At 43.0% G+C, this 26,413-nt stretch overlaps 1 protein-coding gene and 9 non-coding genes across 10 annotated transcripts in view; all 10 read right to left on the reverse strand.

Moving 5' to 3' along the window:
* The window catches only part of csmd3b (CUB and Sushi multiple domains 3b), a 212,716-nt gene extending 211,454 nt beyond the window's left edge, over positions 1-1,262 (reverse strand). Inside the window, exon 1 of the mRNA XM_057020312.1 lies at positions 213-1,262. Within this exon, the coding sequence (XP_056876292.1) occupies positions 213-444 (232 nt within the window). The 5' untranslated portion in view covers positions 445-1,262. The remainder of the gene's footprint in view (positions 1-212) is intronic.
* Positions 1,263-21,526: 20,264 nt separating this feature from the next.
* trnaf-gaa (transfer RNA phenylalanine (anticodon GAA)) lies at positions 21,527-21,599 on the reverse strand. Its single transcript has one exon. It is a non-coding gene; the product is annotated as a tRNA-Phe (tRNA).
* A 503-nt stretch (positions 21,600-22,102) lies between these two features.
* trnaf-gaa (transfer RNA phenylalanine (anticodon GAA)) lies at positions 22,103-22,175 on the reverse strand. Its single transcript has one exon. It is a non-coding gene; the product is annotated as a tRNA-Phe (tRNA).
* Positions 22,176-22,676: 501 nt separating this feature from the next.
* Positions 22,677-22,749, reverse strand: trnaf-gaa (transfer RNA phenylalanine (anticodon GAA)). The gene has a single exon. It is a non-coding gene; the product is annotated as a tRNA-Phe (tRNA).
* Positions 22,750-23,253: 504 nt separating this feature from the next.
* trnaf-gaa (transfer RNA phenylalanine (anticodon GAA)) lies at positions 23,254-23,326 on the reverse strand. Its single transcript has one exon. It is a non-coding gene; the product is annotated as a tRNA-Phe (tRNA).
* A 508-nt stretch (positions 23,327-23,834) lies between these two features.
* trnaf-gaa (transfer RNA phenylalanine (anticodon GAA)) lies at positions 23,835-23,907 on the reverse strand. The gene has a single exon. It is a non-coding gene; the product is annotated as a tRNA-Phe (tRNA).
* A 503-nt stretch (positions 23,908-24,410) lies between these two features.
* On the reverse strand, positions 24,411-24,483 carry trnaf-gaa (transfer RNA phenylalanine (anticodon GAA)). The gene has a single exon. It is a non-coding gene; the product is annotated as a tRNA-Phe (tRNA).
* A 502-nt stretch (positions 24,484-24,985) lies between these two features.
* On the reverse strand, positions 24,986-25,058 carry trnaf-gaa (transfer RNA phenylalanine (anticodon GAA)). Its single transcript has one exon. It is a non-coding gene; the product is annotated as a tRNA-Phe (tRNA).
* Positions 25,059-25,562: 504 nt separating this feature from the next.
* trnaf-gaa (transfer RNA phenylalanine (anticodon GAA)) lies at positions 25,563-25,635 on the reverse strand. Its single transcript has one exon. It is a non-coding gene; the product is annotated as a tRNA-Phe (tRNA).
* A 504-nt stretch (positions 25,636-26,139) lies between these two features.
* trnaf-gaa (transfer RNA phenylalanine (anticodon GAA)) lies at positions 26,140-26,212 on the reverse strand. The gene has a single exon. It is a non-coding gene; the product is annotated as a tRNA-Phe (tRNA).
* Between the last annotated feature and the right edge of the window lie 201 nt (positions 26,213-26,413).

Consider the following 26,413-nt stretch of genomic DNA (forward strand, 5'->3'; position numbering starts at 1 on the left):
ACCGAGATCCTCACCCACTCTCCTCACCCCAAAGATCCCCCCCCCCCCCCCCCCCCCCCACCCACCCACACACACACACACACACTTGGGGAGATGGACAAGCATCATTTATAAGACTGCAGAGGCAAAACTCGGGAGACAGTCTCACCCACAGTTGCGAGCACGAGTGTCCCCCGCGTTTGTGTGTGTGCGCGCGTGTCGCATCTTCTTACCTTGCGCGCGCGGGCAGACCGAGCAGAGAACCAGACTCCACAGAAAACAGCGCAGCGCCGTCGTTCCTCTGTCCGTCAGCCCCCTCTTCGTCGTCCCCTTCTTCACCATCCTCTCTGACGACGCGAAACGGCGTCCCGAGCCGCTACAAGTGTTATTCTGCTGGTTCTTGTGACCATCAATGCATCTTCCGCGAGCGGAGCGCGAGCCCTCTGAGCTCTCACCGGGCCGCATGCTGCTTCACATCCACAAAACGGAAGGAGTGAGAGAGGGGGAGAGAGACAGAGGGAGGCAGGGAGAGAGAGAGGGGGGCGCGTGAGTTTTTTTTTTTTGTCTTGACTAAAAAAAATCCGTCATATCCGAAAAACGACTAAAGTCAACATCCACACAGACGGACAGAGAGCAGAGAGCGGACAGAGGGACGAGCGCACAGGTTGTCTCTGCCTTTAAATCCACTCTCCGGCGCCTGTTGTCAGTATCTCTTCATTCCATCCCGTCATAGAACAAGAGTGAGAGAGATGGAGAGAGCCTCAGATCCACACTTCCTCGGAGCAGCATCCCTTCTCCATCCCGAATCGTTCCCTTCCTCCTCCTCCTCTTCGCTCAGGATGCGTCTCTTAAGAAAAATCCCGTTGGTGTCCGTGAGACGCGGACGGGGGACGTCTGTCCTGGCCGGTAAACCCTCCTCTTACACTCTTCTACTCGTGCACCTCTCAGACCTTCCCCTCTTTTTTACCAACCTTTCCCCCCCTGATTAGCTATCACAATTAAACATCTTCGCCCCTCCTTAAAAAACGAGACATAAATCATTCTAATCACCACTGACTTCTTTCCGCACACGCACCCTTTCCTTTTAGATTTCCCTTACCGAAGCCGTAATGGTGACGCGGTCCTCCTCTTGGTCCTCACGGAGGTCCACCAAGAAAAATGTGGCAATATATGTTGTCAGGAAGCAGGGGAGACATGTATCAGCCCCTCTGCTGACTTGTGCCGATGGAGCGGTGTGAGGGAGCGTCTCCGTCCGCCGCCCCGCTGCTACAGGAGATGATGCCTTCAAGTGCTTCTGTAGACTCCCGCTTCCATTCACGTGTTTCGTGGTGCCATTGACGCTTTAAAATGGAAACTCGGTTCAAACTAGAATCTATTTATAGACTTTGTCGTTGTGAAGCAGCGTAAAATGGCTCAAATGTTGGAACAAAAAGTGAAACAAACGATACATTTATCAGCTTTAAACCTTTCAGCTTTAAAATGTAATAAACTTAGCAAAAAGGAATTTGAATGACGTAGGTTTTGGGGGTAAAGTATGTTGCTTTTAAATTTTTTTGAAATGAGGCAGGGTGTGATAAGGAAATGTTGTAAACCGGAACAAATGATATTGATAAAGTGTAGCTGTCAAGAAAATGTAAAAAAGAAAGGTTTGCAAGCACGTACTCTCTCCATTAGGTGGTCATGATGCAACATGATGATGCATTGATGCATATTTCAATGGTTGAAAGGTGCCGATAACAGCGTTGCTAACATCAGCGTTCATTAGCTTTTTTTGTTTGCTCAAGTCAAAAACCACTTCAAGCCAATCAAAGCAAAATTTAGAGATTTAGATATTTTTGCCCCCATTTTTCCTGATGTGAAAACCCTTTTAAAGAAAACATGTTAAAACATGCTATAATAGATACTCAGTGCTCACAATAAAGTCACATTAACAAAAAATCCCTGAATGAAATATTCATAACACTAATCATCGCTTGTGTCCACCATCAGTGAAAATCACCATGTTAACAGTTTCTTATGTTTTATAGTGTCAGATATGCGTGTAGATTTGCCTTCAATGCCATATTGAACGGCCTTTCTATAAAATCTCCAACTGTTGACCTTGTCATTGTGCAAGCTGGACCATGGCGAAGGAGCTCAAGGACCAACTGGCGATCACAGATAGAACCAAGTATGAGCCACTTTAAAGCCTTTTGTTGTTGTTTGTATGCATCAAGCAAAGGTCGAGTATGAAGAATCCTTCCTGTAAATGCCACCTAACTCCTTTAACTCCTTTATCATTTGTAACATAACAGCATTGTGTCATTCCCCCACCCTGTGGTCAAATACACCTTTTGTTGCATTCCAGATTACATATAGATTTTTACATTGTGGAAATTTTTAGCACTGCTGTCAACTCAATAACAGCGGTGCGCACCACCGTGTGCTTTAAGACACCTCCAGGTAGCAGGGAGAACAGCATAAACTCGAGTTCAATAACTCCAAGACCGCAAGCCGATGATCTGATGCTTTCAGGAGCACTGGTGGAATTGGATTATCGCACCAAGCGTGCATAGCATTAATCAAAATGAGAATGAAAAGGAAGCTGAAGAAGAATTTCAGAGAGAAACTTGTCACTTAACAGTCCCGGAGGAAATAGAGGATGCAAATATCATTAGCCAAAGATGTCATGCTCTAGTTCATTCCCATTTATAATCAAAGTAATAAAATAAAGATTGCTGCTCTGATTTCCTGATCCTTTCTTCTCAGACTCTGTGTCAGCCTGCACGCTGGAAGGTCATCAAGGTAATGCGCGCCTGTTTTCTCTGGAATCGGCGTGGGGGATTTCTGCAAGATGGTGAAATTCTCACAGCTCCGCAAGTGAGACTGCGCCAGGGCGAAGTCTGCTCTCTCACAGCTCCTTGAAGCACTCTTCTGCCATCTACAGGCACACTCTCTATCCCATCCTTTCCTTTTCTCCCTCTCCCATCATTAATCTGGCATTGTCTCGCAATCCGCTGCCTGGCCCAGGAGCGTGCGCGCTGTCCACTCGCTTTTTAATGCACGGATGCATCTGAATTCCTCCCTGTTGCAGATTTATGGGCCATGCATGGGCTGTATGTTTGTGGGATGCTCTCGAAAATCAATAAGCCATGTGTGAGGTTGGTGTCCCGAGACAGACAGGAAAAGAAACAACAAGCGAGGGAAGGAGTGGGGCAGCCAAAGAGCAGAGGATTGTGATGTAGGAGATACAGAGGGTGTGAAGAGGAGAGCAGCAGAAGGCTGAAGAATATAGGATAAGAGTAGGACCCAGGAGAGCGAGGATGGAACAAATCGAAGAAACAGGAGGGGGAGGGAAAGTGACTATGGGGGGAGAGAGGGGGACAAGGAAAAGGGGAGAACGTGAGATTAAAAAGGAAAAGGGAGCCAGAGGTGGGAAGAGAACAGGTGGTATTGGATGTGAAACATTCCAGCTAGAGAATTGTAAATCGGAGGATCGGTAAGACAGCAGAGGGGGGCGGGGATGCGACCGCTGTTTAAAAAAATAAAACGGCTAAAGAAAGAGGTGGGAAGGGAGGAAATTAGAAGAGGGTTGAGCAGCGGACGACTGCTTGAGTAATCCACTTTTCTGAATGGTTCATTTCAAAAAGTAGACCGGGAGAACTGTAATGTATTCTAGTGTGTCCTAGAAACCCTGGAATATAAGGGTCATGTTACAGCCTTCATTTTCTCTTCCATATATCAGGACCACTCACATGCATCTTACATATTTATAGACATGTCTTCTTCAGAGGAGCACAAACAGAAACCTGCTAATTTGTCCTTATTCAACTCCTTAGAGCGACACCAAGGCCCCAATTCAATTTGTTGAATACACAAGGCCGAAATAATGAAATCGGAATTGTTATGATCGTGGAAGCATTGGTTTTGTTGATGTGGACTGACGCCAGCCTTCTCTTTGCATCTCCCAACTAGTTGCTGACAAGAGCCTAAATCATCATTTCTCCCCCACGTGTCGTAATTGCGGGTGGCACAATGGAACAAATCTTCCAAAAACCCATTCATGCCGATTAGGCTTGTTTTGTGATTATGGTTGCCGCTTCATCCCGAAATGAAACCACAGTGCACAAAGTTTAAAAGGTATCCCTGTTCTTATGAGGAAAATGGATACCCTTACGTTCAGATACAAAGACTATTGGATTTTCAGAATACTATATAGATATAAATTGTTAAAAAAAAACAAAAAAACCAAAACAAAATCCAAGTCCCTGCCAGGTTTTTCTTGTCTTCTGCTTTTCATCAGACTTGAGAGTGTGTGTAGATACAGTCACAGTCACAGCACCTGTTTGAAAGGAGTGTAAATAACACCTTTTTGAATTTTCTGAGCCTGTGTATTATGCGCTGAGAGCCGTATATATAGCGCTGTTTTCCCCTGGGTTGTTTCTCTTAAGTCTCTGGCTCCTTCAGCTGTTATTATTCAGGAGTCCAATGTTACTCCCCGTGAAGCTGAAAGATGTGAATGAAATTTCACCCAACCACCATATTGTCGCGGCGGTGAAGATATTCCTCTTTTGGGTACCTTTTTCATGAACACCAATTCAGTCAGAACACCTGTATATAATACTGTCCTCTAAATCCTGTTCTCCATCTCTTTCTTAGCTTCACACATATTCGCCAGATGGTTCACAGGTCTATCTGCCCCACTCCAACCTTTGTCACATTTTCAATGTTTACACACTGGTAATATAGGCTCCCATCAAAGGTGCCACCCACTAACCCTCCACGCACCCACACGTCCACTGATGCCTTCAGGAGCCATTTGAGCTTCCTTTATCTGGCTTTAAGATGCTGGCAACAGGGGATCCATTGATCCTCAATTCCTGAGCGTTGCATCTCCTGAGCCACAGCCGCCCCTTTAATCTCCATCTTTACTGATCCATAGGCCCAACACCCTAGTTAGCTGTTCAAATAGCTGGACGAGTGGAAGACAGACAGTTGGCGAAAAGGGATTTTCCATGTTGTTGAATGTTCCTTACACAGGATCCATGACTGAAAAGTATCAGGCAAATTTGAGACGAAAGGTGCTGCTGGCGGATGCAGCAGCTACTCCTAAGAACAGCAGGGAAGCCACAACCTCCCAGCAGGATGGCCACAAGACGCTGTCAGACGTGTTCTCCCACTGTCAGACTGGAACCCTTTTGGGACGGGCATAAAGCGGTCACGTCTGGAAACGAGCAGCCGGCCTAACTGCGACCGTGGAATCGACGGCTCCCACTTTAGAGTGCGTGTTGTGAAGGGCCGCACTCAAGAGCAACAAAAGGGAGGGATTATTTATTTCTTGTCAGGTGAGTATGGACTCTCTACGAGATGTTCAATAATGAAGTAGGCGACTAGCAAGATATCCAATCAGGGACCCCGGTGCTGGAGGGTGGGAGGAAGGTGATTGTCAACAGTTAAATGATTTCCTTTATATAATGATGTACACACACACGTACACCAGCATTTATGAACACGCTGTATGTGTGTATATCTGCAGTAATGGTGCTTTCGCTGAATTCACACCAGAGCTGTTTGACCACCGACCGGAGTTTGTTTCCTCTGTTTCGTTTAGGTGGCGGTGAAAGCTCATCCTTACTGGACCGAACAAGGGAGCTGTGGTTCACCTGGAAATGTGGGTCTCAGTTCCCCTCCTCCTCCCAACTTTCACAACATTTTCAACCCCTGCTTGTTTGCTTCTTTGAGCCACACTCTTGTCATTTTCTGTCTTTGGTTCGCTTCCTTTTCACAGCAGGCAACAGAAGTGGCTTGTTTGGTCTGAACCAGGATTAGGATGAGCTTTTTACACCTGCACAAACAAACACACTTTCCGAGGAATCATACTCCGTTTAAAATGAACCAAACATCTCTAGTGGGAAAGCACTTACACAATAGGGACAGTTTCCCTATTGTGTAAGTCAGGTGCTCGCACTTTTTCAGCATGTGAGCTACTTATGAAAAGTCAAGATGATCAACTTATTTAGAAATATATTGAGAATTCTTACAATTTATGTTGATGTACGTTGCGTAATCATAATAATGTAATAATGTGGCACAACACAACATAATTAACTATGTACCTTTTTTTGCCATTGCCATAATTGACTGGTGTCCAAAAAACTGGACTTTCTCTTTATCAGCTCACTTTTTGGCAGGTATTCAGTGTCGTATTTTCCACGAACAGTCTGAAAATGCCGCTCCACATTTCCCTTCCTTGGTATTGCGATGGTAGACTGGCAGATGAGGCAAAAGCACTTTGAAAATGTCATCGTGAAAAAACATCCTCCTCCCATTCCATATGAAAGTTTAATTCTTACCTGGTCCACTTAGAGGCCTCTGAATGGGGCTAAAGTTCTAAAACAAATATTATACTGAACATTTCCAAATCTCATAAAAATATGAATCATATCCTAATAAATATGTCACCACTAATGTGGAGTCCCTGATTTCACCAACAACTGAAATGAGATATCGATGTGGCTCCTTTTTTTACGGGGAGTGTGGGGGGGGAGGGGGGCAGACGTAGCAACCCCAGCCACCTCACCCCATTATTTCCCAGATAGTGGTGATTTGGATGCTCTCTACTGCACTCCACTGAACTACCTCGATGTGTACTGTCATGTGGGGGTGGGGGTGGGGGGGGGGGGGGGGGGTCACGTGTCACCTCTAATAAAGGAGTGATGGACTTCAGCGTGCAACCATCTTCCAGGGCCATGAAGTAAATTTAAGAATTTTACAGCCCATGCTGATTATCTCATCCTCAGTCTCCTCTTCACTGTCTCATACCACCTGATGGGTAGGAGGATTCCTCCAAAATGGTGGTTTAAGTCCACCTCATTTACATTCGCCATCAGATGAGGACAATAACACAATCACTTGCAATCACCATCAGCCCCCCTGTACATGCAAGATGTCCCAGGGGTTATAGATTTATCAGTCTTAAACAGAGCTGCTGCGCACGTGTGAGTGCACTGTCTATGTGTCGGTACGACCATTATATCCCGATTTGATTTATGATTTTAGTTTTATTACTCACGATAAAGGTCACAGTTAGTGTCAACAAAGGAGAGCAAATGTCATTTCAGTGAAACATAAACATCTAAATTTATCATGGCAAATTAATAAAAGAGGCAAATATTAAAACGGATACTTTTCCAAATGTCAAAAAACCTTTTGAGTGATTTATTTTGCACACATTATCATAATAGTTCTGAGGTATGGTATGAGGGTCTCTGTTTTAGGGTTTTACCGGGTTTTGTGGGGCTGCTTTGGGTTCCAGTCCAAGATTTTGACATTACAAAAAAGCCCCAGCTTTGCTCCGCTCATTAACAGAAGTACTTTGAATGGTGGAAGATTGTTTTCACGAGTTTGAGGATGAATGCCGACCATGAAATTGTACAAAAAAGTGAGTACAAACATTTGAAATGCGTAGACTATTTTCCTGTCTCTAAAGCCCTGAAGGTTCTCAATGCAGATCTGGATCTGAAGCTTTGTTTAATAGCTTTATTTAAGATTTATCACCCAGTTCATCAATTCCCAAATCATCAACTTGAAAGTATGATTTTTGCAAACCTATATGTTGACCCTGAGCAGCGCTTCCTGATGCATAATATAATAGTGTAGCATCCCTGGTACTGGTCCATGAGGCAGAGTGGACAAACCTGGAAAGCTAACTGCAAAACTGACAAATACACCCCAGTCCCCAAAAGTCTTGCTAATGTCCTACTTTTCTAGTTGATGGGAATTCTAGTTGGGAAGTCTAATTGATGTTGACGGGCCAAATGACACTGCGATGGACACATTTTATTGGCTCCGAACAGTAGTGGCAGGAACTCTACATCTGGATTAACAAAGAAATTTTTGACCCTTTGATGACAATGACGTAGCCACCATTGTTCCACCGTCATCTGCCATCTCAACCAAGAAATACTTTCATCCTTGTTAAAGCAGAGCTAAAAGATCATTGAGTCTTCGTTGAGTATGCGTGCTATGAAACAAAATCTGGAAAAGCAAGTATAGAAAGGCAACACTCCTGCTAGCTTCCATGCTGCCTACCATGACGCTTTCCAATGTTGACTACCGTGTTTTCATTACATTTCTAGCACCACAAATAAGTTTAACCTCAAAAGAGATGAACTAGAAAGAAAAATTCCTGGTCTAGTGGTTGTGGAAATGGACTCAATTCCTATTATTAGCGGGTTTACACATGAAAGGGGAGTTATAATGCATGACTCAGTAAATGCTAAACAGAGTACAACAGTTTCCACCCCTCATCTCACTCACTGGATTAAGAGTTAATCAGACTGGACAATATGGAAAAAGCATTTTAAATTTCTGAAATACTTGACACTGAAGGTGTATTCCATATGTTTTGTCTAAGATAACGGACAAGAGACACTGAGTTACTCCCCATAAAGGCCTACAGTAATCATTCAGGCACTAATCTGGAGAATGAAGCCGGCTAGATAGAGAGTCAGTCTCTCCATCCCGGATAAACAGAAGCTGACTCAGTTAGAGGCAGAGATGCAGCCCAAACTTTCGTGCCACAGTTGGACAGTAATTTTAACTTGCTAAAGCTAGGGTACACATAACTGATCCAATTTCACAACAGCACATTTGTAGGGCAGTCTGAATAAAAAAATGACTTTCAGATGTATTAAATTTAAAGTACATTGGTTGAATGGGCATTGCACCCCTTGTTTTTGATACGGAAAATAACCATCTGCTCGAATGGAACTGCTGTTAACACGGATGATTAGCCAGAGGACATGGTACTGGAAAATCATACCCTCACTGCTACCAAATGCAAAGCAGTTCTTCATCATTTAACCCTTTCTGTGCAGTTCATTTTCCTTATGCAGTCGATTAGAAATAATTTATGGCAATAATCCCCTTTTATTACTTCACTTGAGCTCAGGGAGTAAATATTTTTGTATGTTTTACAAGGAAATTTACATAATTCATTTTATAGTCGGTACTCTGTACTGTATTGACCATTATGAATGTGGTATGCAATATTTATCTAGTTTTAGAGGGCGTGAAGGCATGGAACATTTCTGATTGCAGTAGACCCTTTTGACCAGCACATGCTAATTTGATTTTTTTTTTAAAAATGCAACATTGATCATAAAAAATTCAAAAAGTGAACTAATACTGATGCATTGGGCCTCATTTCTGTTCGTATCGATAGTGTGTGTGTGTGTGTGTGTGTCTGCGTGTGCGTGTGTGTGTCCAATCAGAAATCAGAATTATAAACCATATGCTTGAATAGTTTCCCGGCTTAGTCAAGTTTTCATGGTTAAACAGAAAGTGCGTCTAATACGTTTTAATGTACAAGAAAGAGATTTTCTATGTCCCACTTAGCGTCAAAAGGCTTAGTGACATTAAATGGACCTTCAGATAGCTGGTCAGAGGAAGCAATAAATGACCACTTCAGTCTGGTGAAAAATTAAGAGAGCTACCGACTCTCGACGTCTATCAGTGAGGCCGGGAAAATTACATCTAAGCAAACAAAGGAGCAAGGAGCAGTCCTCCTGGGTGCGGAAAATAGATTACAGGGAAAATGAAGAACACCATGTGAATAATGAATCATTTCAACGAGAAAGACATTAATTACATCCGTGCTTTTTGAGCAACAAATCAAACCAGTAATTGAAAAGTACAAAGGAACCATGTTGTTAATCAGCAATCATTACTACTACTATCATTTACTAAAATGATATGAGAAAGAATCAGAATGGGAATACAAATTTTGATAACTATTATAAAGGAACAATAGAAAAATGATTAATGTAGTTAATCAGTGGAATCAGTCAAAATTTTACAAAGTTCCCTTTGTAAAAGAAAGGACAATGGGGGTAGATGAGAAGTGAGAGGATTTAGGGACAGAAGAAAAGATTGAGGATAACTGGTTGATGGATTGATGCTTGTAGTGAAAGGTCAGGTGTTCTGGCTGCTATTAATGTTTTTCCTTTTATGTTCTAGTGCTCGGGGCTTCCGTCTTGGTCTGCCCTCTGTCAGACCAGTACTGTTCTTTGTCTTCTCCCCTAATCCTTTAGGTCTCCTTCTGTTTGTCCAGGTCTTGAATTGGTTGAACGCAAGGTCAGGAGCGTGGAGGGAGAGTGAGGGAGTGCCTCGTGGCCTTTATGGACATGGAGAATGTGTGGTCGATAGGGTGTTAACGGCAGCCAACAAACGCGAAGGTAGCAGCTCAGCGAGTATGCCCTCAGCTCATCAAACAACAAAGCTAGAGCAGATAGCGCCCTAGGCCTCCTGGTGATTCTGAAGGCAGGTTCAGTTTCATTCATTTGTTCCTTTTGGTTTGATTTCAATCCACCATCCTTTAAGCCAGGTGTTGGAGTCCATCCCAGCAGTCAGCCAGCTGCAGGCAGGAATACAACTTGGACACTAAGTCCTTGGAGCAATTGTGAGTCCAACAGTCACCTGTACGAACGAACACTCTGCATATGCCTATTCTGTCCTGGTAGTTTCATAATGTCAGTTTTGCTCAGTTGCATCCCTGCAGTCTGATCACAACCTCTTTGATGTGTCTGTCATGCTCACCTGCCTGATCGCTCTCATCTGTAGCTCCACGTGTCTGTCCGTTCCCTAAGTAGGAAACCAGCACGGCAACGCAACACTTCTGAAATCAGATATAGGTCTAATGGCTGTGAAATACTCTCTGTCAAGTGACATTACACCAGGGCACCTATTGATGTGCACAGGCTGACCCGGGTTGTGATTTGATGGGTTGGAGTCCGAGTGCAGCCTTCAGAGCTCTAATGTCAGCTAACTGTTAACCGAAGATTAAAGATCGGCAAGGGAGCAATTGTCTAGACAGCAGACTACATCTAACATAACATCAGACCTAAATGTCAGTCCCACAGTCTCTTCTTTCTCCTTCCAGTTTCCTACCTCTACCATAAAATTTCATGATTAATATGGAATGGAACATATTTGGTAGACAGATTAATATCGTTACGTCTGCAGTATTCACGTCCAGGGTTTCGGGTTTCTCTGGAGGCTTCGCTGACCTTCTCCCTTTCATTAAAATGACTTTGCCACCTAATATCTGTCTGATACCAATGGGAATGCATCTTCAGCTAAACTTGCCAAAGGTTTCTTGTTCCTTTATTCCACCGTAGCCCCTGGTGTGTTCAATGTGCAGCCTTGATTTTTAAAGTAAAACATTCCATTTCTGGACATCTTTCAGACAAGGCTGAAGGCTAATTTCCGTCTCACTGTTCACTCGTCTCTGCTGTCTATACCTGCTATGTCATGTCATCCCTGAAGTCCTGGCATTATTCCACATCAGGGCTGCTGTAAATCACCTCCCCTTCGCATCTCTCTGCCATCACTCTGGGCCTCTCCTAGGCTCAGAGGCTGAGGTAGTGTCCCCTCTGATGTGGGGTCAGATCAGGGTACACTTCAGTGAAGACCACCGGCTCCCAGGACAGACACTGCAGATGCACCCAGCGATAAATGAAGCTTACGGAGAAAGGTATCATCGCGACTGTTTGCAGCGCTCTTCTGCCTACAGATTGTAGCTATTTTACACCTTTTATCCATTCAAGTGTAGCAGCCTCAGATGATGTTTGATGGTTATGTTTTATCTCTAATCAATTTGAATGTCTGTAGATTCTTATTCAATTGGTTCTGAGGGATGAGAGAAGCATTCTAAGGCAGATGGAATGCTCTCACCCTTCAGCGTATAGCACTTCAACCTTCGACTTTATTGACCATTGTTTATGTTGATATTAAAGCAATTGCCTTAACGACATGCTTCATTAGAGCCCCAACTCAAATTGAATTTTGGAATCAACAGTATTAAGGGGCTTTAATACTACCCTGTACTACTACTACCACTCTGTTTCTTTAGATTTGCGTTGGTTTTGGGCTATGTAAATTTCTCTCTTTGGTTCACTTCAAACCAGGATGTCCTTGCTCACATTTCCAGAATTGGACTGTTTGGTCCTCCGCCAGAGTACTACTACTTACTGTCTGCCTGTTATGATCTGTGTTGTACGCTGGCAAGAAGAAACCTGAAAAGCAAAATAGGGAAATAGAAGGCTTGCTACACACAAAAATAAAGTACAGAAAGGTAAGGAATAAATTGTTATTTTAAGTTTAACCAATTACCTGGAGATGGGCTTTAGGTTCGACTCTAATGTGTGACTGGTGTGTTTAATGCACACGCCATTATCTTCTTAAATCCATATTTTACAGATTAAGACAGCTGAGAGATAAAAGTAGAAATGAAAGAGCAAAAAATGTTCTTGTCTCTTTTACAATCGAAGACTGTGGCCATCATGAATGAAAAACTTTCCGAGGAGTTTTTAAAAGGCTTTGCAGAGGACATTCCAGGCAGAACATCTAGCATTAATGTACTTAGTGGATTGTTCTCAGCAGTTTGGAAATAGTGATTTGCTTTTAAAAATGATCAAAAAAATCCCTTTATGGGTCAATTTTACAAGTTACCTTATGCAGAGGTGACTCATTTCTAATGAAGATGTGGCAGAAGCTTTGGGCAGGTCAGGATAAAACAGAGTGCACCATATTACTGTCTTCTTCAGGGGTTAGTGACACGTATGGGACAAGGATGAATTATTGAAGACTAAAGCCCCGTGTCTATTTTAAATGGGAGGTTATGTAGGTCCGCTCAGGTGGGAGAAGGCATTCAGGGAAGATGTCCATTTCCAGGCCAGCAAAAATAGGTAAAATAAGGAAAACTGGAGTGGGAAAACCCAAGGTGAAGGTCTCAGAGTGCAGGTTATGACTAGAATGCATCAAGATGCTGAAATTGCACCATAGTGGTTTTGAAGTTGAATATGGGCTCATTTGAACTATTCTATTTTGTCAAGGCTGGTCCAAATAAAGATGATGCTCATTGGTTTACATTCTGGGAGGCAGAACTCTTGTAGCTTCAAGACAGTTTTAATTTGGAGAAAATGGGAAATGGCAAACCAGCAATGTTTGGTTTTGCTCAGTAATGTTTTTGTTCAGGACAGTCTGAGGGTAAAAAGATCCCGGCAAGTAAACTATCCAGGATATTGATAACTGATATAGTTGGCGCAGCCATACATACATGGCTGGGCCATAGAAAATATGGCTGTTAGCATCAAGATAAAGGTCACAAATGAATGCAATTGGAGCAACTACTAAAAAGTTCCACTACACTAAAAGAACTGTTAATGAAAAGTTCCCTTCAGTTGTTTGTTTCAACAGTGTGTTTTTGCAGCGGCTGAACGGATTCTGCTCCAACCGTTTATTTAACTACAGTGGATAAAAGGTCATATCTTTTATAATTTTTACTGACCATTGATCCAGAGAGGTGAACACCTGCCATTGAGTGAATAATGTGTTTATATGTCTACTGGCTTCGCTGCTGCTTCAGTTATTAATTCAAATTAACAACAAATTTGTTTATCCTCAATTCATCACTGCTCAGCATTATTTCACAGCTTGTTGGACGCTGTAATCTGAAGCAGAAACAGTCGAGTTATTGATTCGACTCTGGCATTAGACATTAATTAGAAGAGGGTGAATTATTTAATGGTATTTTCTCTTTTTGATCATTTGTGTTAGCAACACGTTAAAGTAATTAATAGCTAGTCACCATTTGCAACACACATTAGGAACATCATGCACCAAGGCCTGGTTAACTGTTACTCTCTCCCCCTCTAATTTTAGAGTTCTGTTCTCCTGCATAGCTGACAGAAGGGAGAACGTGGGTTTTCCCTTGTGTGTTCAACCGCTGTTGTTGTGCAAACTGCAAACACGGCCTGGCGCAGAACAAATAATACAAATGTATTGGTGTTAGATTGGAAAATACCAGCTTTGACAAACAGTGACAACTGATGCTGCAAAAAATGCCATTTCCATCCTGACCTCATCTGTGCAAACTTGTCAGTCATCCAGATCCTGATCGTGGAAGTGCTTCCTGTCGAAGGAGCATCGCCCCTCCCCCTGGTGGACCGCAAAGGTTTCAAACTCATGAGAGATCTTCCACAACAACATAAAATTCCCCTTTTCTTTCTGGAGTGTTGGAAAACCTACAGTGGCTGTTAAAGAACTATTCCAGTCAGAAGAATCTTCACTTGATACAATGATTGAATGATAGATTCATATCAAGCACCCCTGGATTTGAGGTCCTGAGAGGTATTAAAAAGGTTTTGAAACTGAAAAAGAGTTCAATATTTTAGCTTTCATAAGCAATTGCTCATCTAAACGTGCTCAGTAAAGAGGAAAGTTGAAACATTTTCAGCCCCGGTGCAGAAAAGAGAAACATTTCTGCAGTCAAACAATCCTTGAGGTTGCACCGATGCATAAGTGATGAAAGTGGTGAAGCTTTAGTCTGCACTAAACTCATGCAGAAAGCCACGGTCATCCAAGCACTTGATCAATATATGGAGCTGATTTATATCCAAGAGAAGAGCTAGAAAACACAGTGTTCTCTGCCATATGCTAATGAAGATAATTACTGCAAGCTCTGAATTAAGTGGGAAAACAAGAAAACAAAAAGATGCCCCAGATGTGCAAGAGGCACCTGCAGCCACGCGCGCCGTCCTTATACCGAATATGAGTCAGGCACTGCACGTGCACATATTGAAGTAGACATTTCACTTTGCCTGAAATGGCCCTCTGGTACTATCAGAGCATCTCCCACTCAAATCAAAAACACACAACTGGAGGCACTGCTGAAGGCAATCTTGTTTAGCTGGAAAATTGGAATAAAATTACCAGGATCACAACCTCTTTCTGAGAAACAGCGTCAGGTTTGCTTGGACAGTTCCTCTGAGCCTGTGTGGCACAATCAGGGTTTCCCGTCCATCGAAGTCTTTCAGTGATGCAACACATTGATTTTCCCTTTAATACCAACTGAATTAGCTAAAACAGCCAATACTTGATCATATTAGGTATCAGTTTGCATTTCAGTGCTTGCAGCTCAGTATCTATTGACTGATAACTCAAGCCATCTGTCTTCCGTTTGCATTTCCCGTACGTAGGTCTGATAAAACCTATCATCTTGATCTTTCCTGAACTGAGCCTGTTTACATGTGTGTCCAGAGAATTCCTGCCTTTATGCTGCATATCCTTCACTGCTTGCCTCTTCATGTCACTGGGTGCTCAAATGCTTCTCTTTGATGCTTCTGAACAAATCATTAGTCTAAGTGATGCACGCTGGCCTCATCGGGTGTTTCTGGCCTTCCAACATCATACAACCTCTTCCAGGCCAAACAGCCACGGTTGATCAGATCCTGCTTTTCGGGTGGCATTAAGATTAAGATTAAGATTAAGATGCACTTTATTCATCCCCGTAGGGAAATTGAATTGTAGTAGCAACCTATACAAAGTATAGAAACAGAATGAATAAATACAAATAAGATTAGAACGTTATAAGCACATATAAAGCATATTATATTATGTGTATATACTGTATATATATACACATAATATATATATATATATTATATGCATTATAAGCATATATAAATAGATATAGAATAAAATAGAAATAAAATTACAACATAAACATTACACAGTTATTGTTATTGGCTGGGTTAGGATGAGTTATACAGTTTGATGGTGGACAGCAGGAATGACTTCCTGTCCCGTTCCTTAGAGCAGCGAGGCTGCAGGAGTCTGTTGCTGAAGCTGCTTCTCAGGTTGTCCACTGTGTTATGGAGGGGGTGGGAGGGACTGTCCATGATTGTCCGCAGTTTCAACACCATCCTGTCCCTCACCACCTCGTCCAAGTTTGCAAGTTTAAATCCAACAACAGACCCTGCCTTTTTGATGAGTTTGTTGAACAAAGAAGATGGTGCTAGCCATGACAGGCTGATAGAACATGTGGAGCATCCTGCTGCAAACACTGAAGGACCTGAGTCTCCTGAGGAAGTAGAGTCTGCTCATGGCCTTCTTGTAGACAGCATTGGTGTTTGTGGACCACTCCAGTTTATTGTCCAGCTGAACACCCAGGAACCTGTAAGATTATGCACTCCTCTTCTGATCTAAAGCTGTCTTGATGCTTTCTCTGCTTCCTCGGTGATGTCCTTCATCACTCTTCTCCTCTCCAATCTGTTAATGCTCAGTGCACTCAAGGCCTATAGAGTTACTGCCCCACAAACCCTCTGCAGTCGACCTTGGTTGGCGTACAGCTACCTTTCAAGTCTAGCTTGCGGAAGTCAATGCCCAGTTCTTCATCTCATGGGCTTCCTCTAGGCGGTCCTCCCAGGGCACTGTCATTTCCATCCAGGAGGATGTTTCTGGTTTCCTCTGTGACCAAGAGGATGTTTGGCCTCAGGGTGGTGGTGACAATATTCTGGGGGAACTATTTCAAAGTGGACAGAGAGCCGCCAGTCCTGTGCTGTTGAGAGGAGTTGTGGTGGGTTCCTGGCTCCTGAGGTTCTTCACAGCTGCTGCTGTCCAGTCAGGGTGGTGGGGTGTGATTGTCTGCTGCTGATGCTGCTGTTCTTTTGATTTCTCCGCTGACGGCTTCTGCGATGGGTTTCAGAAAACTGGTTGTGGTAGCTGCTCAGGATTGGGCCATGGAGGTGTTCCAACCAACCACCCACCCCCTATCCAGGCAATGTGGGGACTGCACTTTACCCCAGATGGAGCCAATATTCTGGCAGGTTTTTTGAACAGATGGATTCTTCAGGCTCCTGTTAAACACCTTGCAAAGGCTCTTCATTGGCTTTTCAGAGACAGTTGGTTTCGGTGTCCCTCCGACGCTCAAGCAGTAAGCAGACATTAAAATGCCATCATAAGGTCATCATATTCATGTCAATCCAGTGAGTCCTGTCCAGGTCCATAGATCCACATGGACTCCCTTACTGTGAGATGATATATCTTACATACATAGATGCACGTTTCACTTCGCTCCTTGTGAGAACTTTCATCGATATAAGACATTCCCCATCTCCTGACCCACAAATGTGTATTTGTGTTTTTAAAAACCAAATGTGACTTTAACATCATCACCACTTACAGTACAAATTCTAATTGTTAGTGTATGATCTTATTTTTAAAAATGGATCTATTTTTTGTGAGGGTGAAGGGTCAGGCCACTGTATTAATTGGAGTATCATTTCAGCGGACAAAAACATTCCAGTTTGACCCACATAAAAGACTCCTGTAAATCTATATGTCAAAGTCATGGTGTGTTTGGTCATTCACAGATACAGGTGAAACACGGTGGAAATCAAGTCAGAGGAAAGAGATTATAATTCCCACACAGAATTTAATATGTTTGAGTTAAGGATCAAAAAATAATTAAGTTTTATGTGAAGGTACCACATGACATGGAATCTATATGCATAATGTAAAGGAGAAAGTCCCAAAATGTACTTTTGTGAAATTCAGCATGAAGGATGTGAAATTAATGATATAGGGAAGGAAGCAGCCGTGTCCTCTACATGCAGGAGGGGTTAGCTGCACATATAAACTCATTATTAAGTCCAGGTTTTAGAAAATGTACTTATTTCTGAGTATTATTCAGTGACTGATTCTAAAATGTAATCATGACTCGAGATGAACATTTTTTATGAAGAAAATTTAGTCTGCAATGAAAAATGTTCAATTGTAATCACCTTAATATACTTTAATGTGGAATACATCTGGGTATTGTATGATGATTTGGCTAATACTTATTCTGAACTTACTGATTTAGTAAAATAACCTCGAGAAAAATGTAAGAAAAATCAAACCAATACTTAAAACATGAACATTTTACTCACAGCTGTTATGCAAGCAACATTTTGTTTTAAGCAGTGTAACAGCCTAAAACCTTTTTCCTCCACCATCCACCCACTGACAGCAACCTTTTAAACAGAGACAGTCCTTTTACAAGAGCTCAGTGTAGTTTAACATTTAATATCTTAAAAAAATAAATAATTCTGTGGCTATGAGATTTACTGTGCTCATTTTCACATGCTACCTTTAATGGACTTTTATGTATTTTTTAAGAGCTTGTAGCGGGATGTCATGACTAGGAAATAAAAACGTTATTGTTGGGTGAGAAAACATCCATTTATGCTTTATTAATCAGCTCCGACTCCTACTCCTCGAATGGTGACGCATGATCAGCCTTGACGCATCAAAAAAGTTTGTTGAGAAGAAAAAAAAAGCAATAGCATGCCAACTTTAAGGATTATTATAGAATGAATATATTTATCACCAGCCAAACCCTAAAATGTCCTAAAATAATTTTTAACATGCATCGGCCGAAATGGTGACTATCTTTAGTGTGCATTCCTCCAGGATTCACCAAGGACGTCTAGGTCCTTCGACCAGTTTAATTTTCTTCTTATCACCTCTCAGAACACGCAAGACAAATATTAGTGTTTGAAATGAAGCACGTATATTATGAGTCTTATGAAAGGGAAGTGATTTCAAATGAAATATCAGGATTTTATCTGTCCGTGTTGACATCCTTGGAGCCCACTTTTCCCAGCTGGGAGTAATCTCATTGAAGAATGTGGACACTTTTTATCTTAAACTTTTTGTGTGCAAACCTGATTAATTCTAAGGAGAGAGCAGAGTGTGTGTGTGTGTGTGTGTGTGGGGGGGGGTTGGGGATGAAGATGAACTTCAAACATAACAAAGAATGTGACAGTAAAATGGATCAGGTCGTGGCTCCTGAAGGACGTCCCATTTCTCAAGCTATGCATCACTCAATATTAAATTAGCAGCCAGTGTGAGTTGACATTGTTGCCGTCTGCACAACTGGAAATGTCATGATAACTAAATTCTGTATTATTGTCCATGACCTGCTGTCAGCCCCTTAGAAAACCTTTAGGTATTGCCTTATTCTCAGGATCTCTGACTAACAGCTCTGGGAAACTTACTGGAGGGCTTAAACATGAGGAATATTTTAACTCTTACGCTTAAACACACAAATCACAGCGAGAAGGACAGATGGAGAGGAAGACTTACATGTTTGCAGGCACAGGCATACATCTGATGATCTCACCTGGAGAGGAGAGGTTGAATCAATCAGGCCAATTGGAAAACGAAGCACGATGAAGGAAGAGTCTGTTCACAGCACAAGCCCAAGAGGCTGGAATCAGATTTCTCCTTAACCCAGACGATCTAAAGGCAAAAAAACCCACATTGAATTGAATCTTTTCAAAGCTGATTTTAGGCTACTTGCACAGGTGGTCAAACAGATCTTTTACGAACTGTTCCCACTGCAAGTGTTTTTGTCAAGAAAGTCAGCTAAATTATAATGTGAAAGGTTTAATGTGACCTCTGTGCATGGCCGGAGCGTATGACCTCTGGCACAGCACGGTCTTTACTGAAGTAAAGACTGAAAGAAGACGATGGCAAAGATATATGAGTCTTCACAGGCAGGAGATGGTGTGTTTAACCTTTGTCGCTGCTCGCACTGTCGGAAAATCAGAGGTGGGTCACATGACGGGGGAGAAATGTGATTTAGGCACAATTATTCCCCTGGGAATACTCCGCAATGACAAACATGGAGGAAGGCAGCAAAGGTGCTATCAGTGTGTGTGTGTGTGGGAGGGGGGGGCTAAGTCAGGTTTTAGACTCCACAGCAGGCACCAAAACTGGATCTGGAGATCCAGCAGTGCCAAAGAGCATCAGCAGGCAGTTTGTCAACAACCCAACCCTCCAACACCTCTACGATGAAATAAGCAGCAGACTGGGAGACAAATCCGATTTACTTGTATGCATATATGGCACCAAACACATGCCAGTTGAAGGTTTGATTGTATCAGCTGAGCAGCAAAATATTCATGATCCATACTTTTGTGTTGCAGTTGACAGCTGGAACACCAGAGGGGAGCTGCTTATTTGATCATCTTGCTTATTTGGAAACTTGTGAATAATAGCATATCTAGCAGATTTGACTAGTCAAAAGGACACTTTGGAGTCAACACATTGGTATGCTATATACTTAATGTGGGTGGAGGAATGTGCATTTGGAATGCCTTCATAGTAAGGTTAATGCTGTGAGGAGTTTTCCAACAAAAGTGATTGACAGTTTATTTAGGCAGCATAATGTATTGACCCATTCCATTTTAACCTTCCAAACTGCCTTCCAAAGATGGTTTTACCTCCCCCAGGGAGTCAGTCAGTCAGTCAATCTGTCTGTCTGTCTGTCTGTCTGTCTGTCTGTCTGTTATCAATGGATTTGACAGGAAATGTTGACAATAGGCCCCAGAGGAGCTCATTAAATTTGTCATGTGATGTCATTTAACCTTCCTTTACGACTTCCAATATTTGTTTACAACTCTTTGGGTGCAAAGAATTGCATTTTTCTAAACCTTATTTTGGCCTTGAGAGTGCATCCCTTGGATTATGGAGAATATTTGTTAGTGTTTTTGTTTCCTAGTTGCTAATATGTTTTTAAGGGCAATCTCTGTTTCTTTTGTTACTTCAGGACCCAGGTTCTTTTGTATAGTTGGCTCGATCTGAGTTCTGGTCGCCTGTTGGTTGCAGACACCAAAGGTCAAGACAACCAAGGCACCCACGCCAGGATTAGTGAAGTTAAAAATGGAGTTGCTGTTGCAATCAAAGTCTTGACTTGGCTGCTGTTGCTGGGTCAAGGTGGCTGCCATGGCAACTGCTGCATCATCGATTATACTAGAAAAAGTAACCCAAGGGGCATAAGCTGCTGATTCTTGTTAGAATACAAAGAGAATGAAAGACTGTCTGCTAATAATAGCAGCAATAAAGTGAGGATCTTATGAAAGAATCCAGCTGTGCAACATTTTGGACGAATCTTGGTGTTGTGCAATAATGAAAGTGGATGAGCTTCTGTAGTTAATGTACCTGCTAAATCTCTGAAAATAAAAAGTAATTCTTTAACATTCTTGCATAAATAAACAAGAAACATGAGCCTTACTTGATATTCTGTCCAAAAGTCACCAAGGAGGTTGATCCAAACATGTTACATGCTTATTAATTCTCTGGTTTCATAGTGCTACATGGTAAAAGTGGTCATCTTTAACATGTACATTGAGAAATTTTGTCTTTGACAGCAAGACGTTAACAGTGGGGGTCAAGGATTACAGCAGCTGTCCTTTAATTTGTGACCTCAACCTTAAATGAGGCACAGCGGCACAGAATAAGCCTGTCTATCAGGTGGTGTTGTGTGATGGTACTGAAAACACAAGAGAAGTACTTCATGTCAGTGCCACAAGCCTGTCTTCACAACTGAGAGCGCTTTTTAAACTCAAAGAGAGGATGAAGAGATAGTAGTCTAGAGTTTTGCCAGCTGCAGTTTTAACAGCACTTTACAGGTGCTCGTTACCTTGTTCACAAATAAAAACAATCTTTATTGTATTGAAAGCAAAAGAGAAAACAAAAAAATATGAGTCTCACAATAAATTCCTGGTTTTGGAGGTGCAATAGGGACTGATGAGTAAGGTGGATAAAGGGGTCCTGCCCTTTGGTAGAGATAAGATAAAAAGAAGAATTCCAAGATGTCAGTGAGGACTCTTTGACGTGTCAAACATTGGAGTGGTTGTCTTAGTTTTAGAGTAAATAAAGCTGTACATGGACCTGTTGCCGAAACCCGGGGTTGAACCAGGGTCCTTTAGATCTTCAGTCTAACGCTCTCCCAGCTGAGCTATTTCGGCACATTTGTCCGCGAGTTGTCGCTCGTCACTTGGCTGAGGGTATTTGACAGTACTGAAGGAACAAGGGGACCATATGACTTCATGTCATGTCAGTGCCACAAGCCTGTCTTCAGTACTGGGAAGATGCATGAGGTCTTCCACAAGTTGGAACGCTTTTGAACCTCAAGGAAAGGTTGAAGAGAATCAGTCTAGGGCTTTCCCATCTCAGCTTGATTCAGCACTTTACAGGTGGTCATTATCTTGTGTGTGAGAAAGCCAGCTTGATGTTTTTGAAAGTACCAGATTATAAAGGAATATGAGAGTGGTTGTTTCTCTCTCCATGGTTAGCAGGGACTTGTGAGTGAGAAGGGATAATGGATCCTTCTTGTGGGGCTGAGAAGCAAAGGAGAAGTGGTCCAATATAGGAACCTGGATTCGTTCACGTGTCAATACATTTTGTCGTCTAAAACTATTGCACCTTTTGGAAAGGTTGATGGAGTAACCAAGGCTGTACATGGACCGGTTGCCGAAACCCAGGTTTGAACCAGGGTCCTTTAGATCTTCAGTCTAACGCTCTCCCAGCTGAGCTATTTCGGCACATTTGTCCGCGAGTTGTCGCTCGTCACTTGGCTGAGGGTATTTGACAGTACTGAAGGAACAAGGGGACCATATGACTTCATGTCATGTCAGTGCCACAAGCCTGTCTTCAGTACTGGGAAGATGCATGAGGTCTTCCACAAGTTGGAACGCTTTTGAACCTCAAGGAAAGGTTGAAGAGAATCAGTCTGGGGCTTTCCCATCTCAGCTTGATTCAGCACTTTACAGGTGGTCATTATCTTGTGTGTGAGAAAGCCAGCTTGATGTTTTTGAAAGTACCAGATATATAAAGGAATATGAGAGTGGTTGTTTCTCTCTCCATGGTTAGCAGGGACTTGTGAGTGAGAAGGGATAATGGATCCTTCTTGTGGGGCTGAGAAGCAAAGGAGAAGTGGTCAAATATAACCTGGATTCGTTCACGTGTCAATACATTTTGTCGTCTAAAACTATTGCACCTTTTGGAAAGGTTGATGGAGCAACCAAGGCTGTACATGGACCTGTTGCCGAAACCCAGGGTTGAACCAGGGTCCTTTAAATCTTCAGTCTAACGCTCTCCCAGCTGAGCTATTTCGGCACATTTGTCCGCGAGTTGTCGCTCGTCACTTGGCTGAGGGTATTTGACAGTACTGAAGGAACAAGGGGACCATATGACTTCATGTCATGTCAGTGCCACAAGCCTGTCTTCAGTACTGGGAAGATGCATGAGGTCTTCCACAAGTTGGAACGCTTTTGAACCTCAAGGAAAGGTTGAAGAGAATCAGTCTGGGGCTTTCCCATCTCAGCTTGATTCAGCACTTTACAGGTGGTCATTATCTTGTGTGTGAGAAAGCCAGCTTGATGTTTTTGAAAGTACCAGATATATAAAGGAATATGAGAGTGGTTGTTTCTCTCTCCATGGTTAGCAGGGACTTGTGAGTGAGAAGGGATAATGGATCCTTCTTGTGGGGCTGAGAAGCAAAGGAGAAGTGGTCCAATACAGGAACCTGGATTCGTTCACGTGTCAATACATTTTGTCGTCTAAAACTATTGCACCTTTTGGAAAGGTTGATGGAGTAACCAAGGCTGTACATGGACCTGTTGCCGAAACCCGGGGTTGAACCAGGGTCCTTTAGATCTTCAGTCTAACGCTCTACCAGCTGAGCTATTTCGGCACATTTGTCTGCGAGTTGTCGCTCGTCACTTGGCTGAGGGTATTTGACAGTACTGAAGGAACAAGGGGACCATATGACTTCATGTCATGTCAGTGCCACAAGCCTGTCTTCAGTACTGGGAAGATGCATGAGGTCTTCCACAAGTTGGAACGCTTTTGAACCTCAAGGAAAGGTTGAAGAGAATCAGTCTGGGGCTTTCCCATCTCAGCTTGATTCAGCACTTTACAGGTGGTCATTATCTTGTGTGTGAGAAAGCCAGCTTGATGTTTTTGAAAGTACCAGATATATAAAGGATATGAGAGTGGAGTGGTTGTTTCTCTCTCCATGGTTAGCAGGGACTTGTGAGTGAGAAGGGATAATGGATCCTTCTTGTGGGGCTGAGAAGCAAAGGAGAAGTGGTCCAATACAGGAACCTGGATTCGTTCACGTGTCAATACATTTTGTCGTCTAAAACTATTGCACCTTTTGGAAAGGTTGATGGAGTAACCAAGGCTGTACATGGACCTGTTGCCGAAACCCGGGGTTGAACCAGGGTCCTTTAGATCTTCAGTCTAACGCTCTACCAGCTGAGCTATTTCGGCACATTTGTCTGCGAGTTGTCGCTCGTCACTTGGCTGAGGGTATTTGACAGTACTGAAGGAACAAGGGGACCATATGACTTCATGTCATGTCAGTGCCACAAGCCTGTCTTCAGTACTGGGAAGATGCATGAGGTCTTCCACAAGTTGGAACGCTTTTGAACCTCAAGGAAAGGTTGAAGAGAATCAGTCTGGGGCTTTCCCATCTCAGCTTGATTCAGCACTTTACAGGTGGTCATTATCTTGTGTGTGAGAAAGCCAGCTTGATGTTTTTGAAAGTACCAGATATATAAAGGAATATGAGAGTGGTTGTTTCTCTCTCCATGGTTAGCAGGGACTTGTGAGTGAGAAGGGATAATGGATCCTTCTTGTGGGGCTGAGAAGCAAAGGAGAAGTGGTCCAATATAGGAACCTGGATTCGTTCACGTGTCAATACATTTTGTCGTCTAAAACTATTGCACCTTTTGGAAAGTTGATGGAGTAACCAAGGCTGTACATGGACCTGTTGCCGAAACCCGGGGTTGAACCAGGGTCCTTTAGATCTTCAGTCTAACGCTCTCCCAGCTGAGCTATTTCGGCACATTTGTCCGCGTTGTCGCTCGTCACTTGGCTGAGGGTATTTGACAGTACTGAAGGAACAAGGGGACCATATGACTTCATGTCATGTCAGTGCCACAAGCCTGTCTTCAGTACTGGGAAGATGCATGAGGTCTTCCACAAGTTGGAACGCTTTTGAACCTCAAGGAAAGGTTGAAGAGAATCAGTCTGGGGCTTTCCCATCTCAGCTTGATTCAGCACTTTACAGGTGGTCATTATCTTGTGTGTGAGAAAGCCAGCTTGATGTTTTTGAAAGTACCAGATATATAAAGGAATATGAGAGTGGTTGTTTCTCTCTCCATGGTTAGCAGGGACTTGTGAGTGAGAAGGGATAATGGATCCTTCTTGTGGGGCTGAGAAGCAAAGGAGAAGTGGTCCAATATAGGAACCTGGATTCGTTCACGTGTCAATACATTTTGTCGTCTAAAACTATTGCACCTTTTGGAAAGGTTGATGGAGTAACCAAGGCTGTACATGGACCTGTTGCCGAAACCCGGGGTTGAACCAGGGTCCTTTAGATCTTCAGTCTAACGCTCTCCCAGCTGAGCTATTTCGGCACATTTGTCCGCGGGTTGTCGCTCGTCACTTGGCTGAGGGTATTTGACAGTACTGAAGGAACAAGGGGACCATATGACTTCATGTCATGTCAGTGCCACAAGCCTGTCTTCAGTACTGGGAAGATGCATGAGGTCTTCCACAAGTTGGAACGCTTTTGAACCTCAAGGAAAGGTTGAAGAGAATCAGTCTGGGGCTTTCCCATCTCAGCTTGATTCAGCACTTTACAGGTGGTCATTATCTTGTGTGTGAGAAAGCCAGCTTGATGTTTTTGAAAGTACCAGATATATAAAGGAATATGAGAGTGGTTGTTTCTCTCTCCACGGTTAGCAGGGACTTGTGAGTGAGAAGGGATAATGGATCCTTCTTGTGGGGCTGAGAAGCAAAGGAGAAGTGGTCCAATATAGTAACCTGGATTCGTTCACGTGTCAATACATTTTGTCGTCTAAAACTATTGCACCTTTTGGAAAGGTTGATGGAGCAACCAAGGCTGTACATGGACCTGTTGCCGAAACCCAGGGTTGAACCAGGGTCCTTTAAATCTTCAGTCTAACGCTCTCCCAGCTGAGCTATTTCGGCACATTTGTCCGCGAGTTGTCGCTCGTCACTTGGCTGAGGGTATTTGACAGTACTGAAGGAACAAGGGGACCATATGACTTCATGTCATGTCAGTGCCACAAGCCTGTCTTCAGTACTGGGAAGATGCATGAGGTCTTCCACAAGTTGGAACGCTTTTGAACCTCAAGGAAAGGTTGAAGAGAATCAGTCTGGGGCTTTCCCATCTCAGCTTGATTCAGCACTTTACAGGTGGTCATTATCTTGTGTGTGAGAAAGCCAGCTTGATGTTTTTGAAAGTACCAGATATATAAAGGAATATGAGAGTGGTTGTTTCTCTCTCCATGGTTAGCAGGGACTTGTGAGTGAGAAGGGATAATGGATCCTTCTTGTGGGGCTGAGAAGCAAAGGAGAAGTGGTCCAATATAGGAACCTGGATTCGTTCACGTGTCAATACATTTTGTCGTCTAAAACTATTGCACCTTTTGGAAAGGTTGATGGAGTAACCAAGGCTGTACATGGACCTGTTGCCGAAACCCGGGGTTGAACCAGGGTCCTTTAGATCTTCAGTCTAACGCTCTCCCAGCTGAGCTATTTCGGCACATTTGTCTGCGAGTTGTCGCTCGTCACTTGGCTGAGGGTATTTGACAGTACTGAAGGAACAAGGGGACCATATGACTTCATGTCATGTCAGTGCCACAAGCCTATCTTCAGTACTGGGAAGATGCATGAGGTCTTCCACAAGTTGGAACGCTTTTGAACCTCAAGGAAAGGTTGAAGAGAATCAGTCTAGGGCTTTCCC

This window comes from Takifugu flavidus, chromosome 21 (genome assembly GCF_003711565.1).
Source record: "Takifugu flavidus isolate HTHZ2018 chromosome 21, ASM371156v2, whole genome shotgun sequence".
In the NCBI taxonomy this organism is placed as follows: Eukaryota; Metazoa; Chordata; class Actinopteri; order Tetraodontiformes; family Tetraodontidae; genus Takifugu; species Takifugu flavidus.